General features: G+C 39.3%; 2 protein-coding genes across 4 annotated transcripts in view; both read right to left on the bottom strand.

Annotated features, from left to right (window-relative positions):
• The window catches only part of LOC110263217 (pentatricopeptide repeat-containing protein At4g16835, mitochondrial-like), a 587-nt gene extending 506 nt beyond the window's left edge, over positions 1–81 (bottom strand). The window contains exon 1 of the mRNA XM_021104202.1: positions 1–81. This exon is cut by the window's left edge and continues 506 nt beyond it. The gene's annotated coding sequence lies outside the window, so the exon portion shown is untranslated.
• LOC107646625 (pentatricopeptide repeat-containing protein At3g63370, chloroplastic-like) overlaps positions 1–3372 on the bottom strand; it is a 5459-nt gene that overhangs the window by 233 nt on the left and 1854 nt on the right. Inside the window, exons 2-3 of one of the 3 annotated variants that reach the window (XM_021104199.1) lie at positions 2747–2932; positions 1–2537 (exon numbers count right to left, since the gene is read on the bottom strand). The exon at positions 1–2537 is cut by the window's left edge and continues 233 nt beyond it. In XM_021104199.1, coding sequence (XP_020959858.1) covers positions 1–2294 — 2294 coding nt within the window. In that variant the 5' untranslated portion in view covers positions 2295–2537; positions 2747–2932. Of the gene's footprint in view, positions 2933–3372 lie in introns of all 3 variants that reach the window. The other 2 variants (XM_021104198.1, XM_021104200.1) reach the window with 2 other exon arrangements.

Raw genomic sequence — 3372 nt, 5'->3', positions numbered from 1 at the left:
TGGGTACCGGATTTCTCTGGCTCAAGACCAAAAAGCATCTCTGCAGCTTTCTGACCAACTTCTACGTTTTTATGGATTCTTGCTGCTCCAAGAAGCGCCCCCCAAACTGAGGCATCAGCTTCAAATGAAATGGAATTTACGAGTTCCATTGCTTCATTCAATTTCCCTGATCGTCCAAGTAGATCAATCATACAAGCATAATGCTCTTGTGTAGGTTTAATACCAAATTTTTCTTCCATTGTTTCAAAATACTGCTTTCCCTCATTTACCAACCCACAATGATTACATGCATAAAGAACACTTACTAAAGTAATATGATTGGGCGGCACACCATCTTCAAGCATTTGACTGAACAACTGAAGAGCCTGTTTACCTTGGCCATGTTGAGCCAACCCCCCAATCATTGCAGACCATGAGACTATTCCTCTCTTTGGTATCTCAGAAAAGGCGCGACCAGCATCCTCTATGCTTCCACATTTTGCATACATATTAACCAGGGAATTGCTTGCAAAAATATCAGACATAAATCCAAACTTGATGGTATGGACATGTAATTGTTTCCCTTGTTCATACGCAGACAGATTTGAACAAGCATTTAAAAGAGAACTGCAGACAAATGCATCTGGCTTGATATCTGCATGTTGCATTTGCAGATATAGCTTCAAAGCCTCCTCTCCATCCCCATATTGAGAATATGCTGTTATCATTGATGTGTAAGCCACCAAATCTTCCCAAGTTCGTTCTTCAAATATTTTTGAAGCTTCACCTATGTAGTTACACTTTCCGTATCCATCTAGTAGGCTGTTTATTACATAGAAATCAGAATAAATTCCATATTTGATGGAAAGTGCATGAAGTTGCTTGCACATCTTAATTGCCATCAAGCTGGCAACGGATTTGAGAACAGTTGATAAAGTAGTTTGGTTGAAATCTGTATCCTCATGATGCAATTTAGCAAAAAGGGAGACTGCTTCTAAGTCATCACCACAAAGTGAGTAACCAGAAATCAAAGCATTCCATGCAATGATATCCTTCTTTGGCATCAGTTCAAAAGCTCTTCTAGCATCATCCATCATTTCACATTTTGAATACATGTCTATTAGCCCAACTGCAGAAAATAAATCTGAATTAGTATCTATCTTTAACAAACTAGAATGTAACTGCCTGCCCAAATCCTTCAACCCCATTGCAGCACAGCACTTTAGAGCACTCGAGAAGGTAAACAAATTAGGACAAGTTCCAGAGCTTTTCATCTCATCCAAAAGCATCAAAGCTAAATCATTACACTCATGAAGAACACAACCAGCAATAACTGCATTCCAAGACACAATATCAGGGTGCTTAATTTCTCGAAAAACAGCAACAGCATCTTTACTCTCCCCAGCTTTTGCATACATGTCAACTAATGCATTTTTGGAAAATTGATCTGAATCGTGTCCCAACTTCAGCAAAATCCCATGAAGCATCCTTCCTAGACCACCATCCCGCAGTCCAGCACAGGCATTCAATATGATCGAAAGGCTAAATTCATTAGGCCTCACTCCTCTCTGAACCATGTCCCTGAACAAATCCACTGCTTCGACATAGAAATCACTCTGCATATAACAGGAGAACAAGGCATTCCACAAAACAACATTTCTTTCCTCTATTGTGCCAAATAATCTCCTAGACTCACCTAGCTGCCCACACTTGGCATACATAACAACCAAAGCATTAGCAACAAAGCCATCAGAATCAAAACCTGTCACCACAGTCATCCCATGAACCTTCTTGCCCATGTTCAAGTCCTTCTTGATGGAGCATGCCTTAAGGACGCTAGGGAATGTGAACTCATTGCACTTAACACCCAACATGCACATGTCACTCAAGGCTGAAAGAGCTTCATTAACAAGCCCATTCTGCACAAACCCAGATATTAAAGCAGACCAAGAAACCAAATCTGGTTCAGCACTTTGATCAACCAACTTACGGGCAACCCCAAAATGGTGACACTTGGAATACATTGTCACAAGGTGGTTCTTTAGGCTTTGGTTGTTGGAAAACCCAAATTTGATCATATGGGCATGGACCACCATGCCTAAATGGAGGGACTTAGTGGCAACACATTGAGACAACAGGTTGGAGTAGGATATTGAGGGTTGTGTGGAGTATTGAGATGTTAAATCTACAGCGGCTTGTGAAACAAAGGTTTGAATGGTTGGGTTCTTGAACGGGAGGTACAAGCGTTGGAAAATTGAGTGAGGCAAAAATTTAATATACCAAAGCCTTAGACGGGTTCTGTTCATTGACACCATAGTAACACTGTTCCATGAATGTTGTAAACCTACAAGGTAGTTGTTGGTGTCTAACTAACCAAAATGGTGATGGTGTAATTAGTATAATTGGGCAAGGCCTAGTTACAACAATAAGATTACCTCTAAGTAAACATAGTATAAATAAGAGTAAACACTAGCGTTACAATTTCACGAAAAGTGATGAAATGAACTATTTTCTTCTCAAATTCCTCTTCTGAATTATAATTCTTCTTCTTCCTTATCCTACACCAACACAATCACATTCATCAAGATGCACACAAAAACCACAATTCCAATCCTCAACCCTGTGTATTAATAGAATTGATATGGTTTTAACAAAAAGAAAAATCAAATGTTGGGTTGGGTCAGAAAACGAATCACTTTCAGATAAAACAGTATGAATGAATGCCAAACACGAACTTCAATATCAAATATTGGGTAAATTGGCTTACAGGAAAGCAAAGATGAAAACTTGAGGTGCGGCCTGGCCACTTTATTTTTATTTTTTATTTTGTTTTCCAGATTGAAGAGCACCACCAAGTTCAAGGGTATCGGCAAAGTAGCAGAACACGCAACAATGGGCATGCTAATTATGTTGATGCAGTTCAGGGCAGCAAAACACTGGCAGACGGGCGTCACTGTTAAAGAGAAGCAAAAGTCAGGAAAAAAAGGAAGCTAAAGGTTGAGAGATGGGCGGCTGCAAGGAGGGAAGGGAGACTCAGCCTCAGACTGAGTGAGTGTGACTGCTCAGGCCGGGAGGGAGGGGACGCTTCGTTTCTATGGACTATGGAGAGGGGGAAAAAAAGAGCATTTACCCAAATAGATCCTAAAAAGTTTTAGGTCGTTACGTTGAAGTGAGGTTCTTGAAGTTTATAAAAGTAAGATATATAGGTTCTTTCAATATTCTTTTAAGAATTTATTTGTCCAAATAAAAATTAAGATGAGACTTATGTATTTTACTTTTCTAAAGTTAAGAGATCTCAATGCAATAAAAAAATTTTAGAGACAACAAAATCCAACACAAAATTCTTTAGGGACTTATTTGGGTATATACCAAGGTTCTCAAAATTGAACCGTT

Source organism: Arachis ipaensis, chromosome B06 (assembly GCF_000816755.2).
Source record: "Arachis ipaensis cultivar K30076 chromosome B06, Araip1.1, whole genome shotgun sequence".
Lineage (NCBI taxonomy): Eukaryota > Viridiplantae > Streptophyta > Magnoliopsida > Fabales > Fabaceae > Arachis > Arachis ipaensis.
This window is presented reverse-complemented; position numbering and strand designations above follow the sequence as displayed.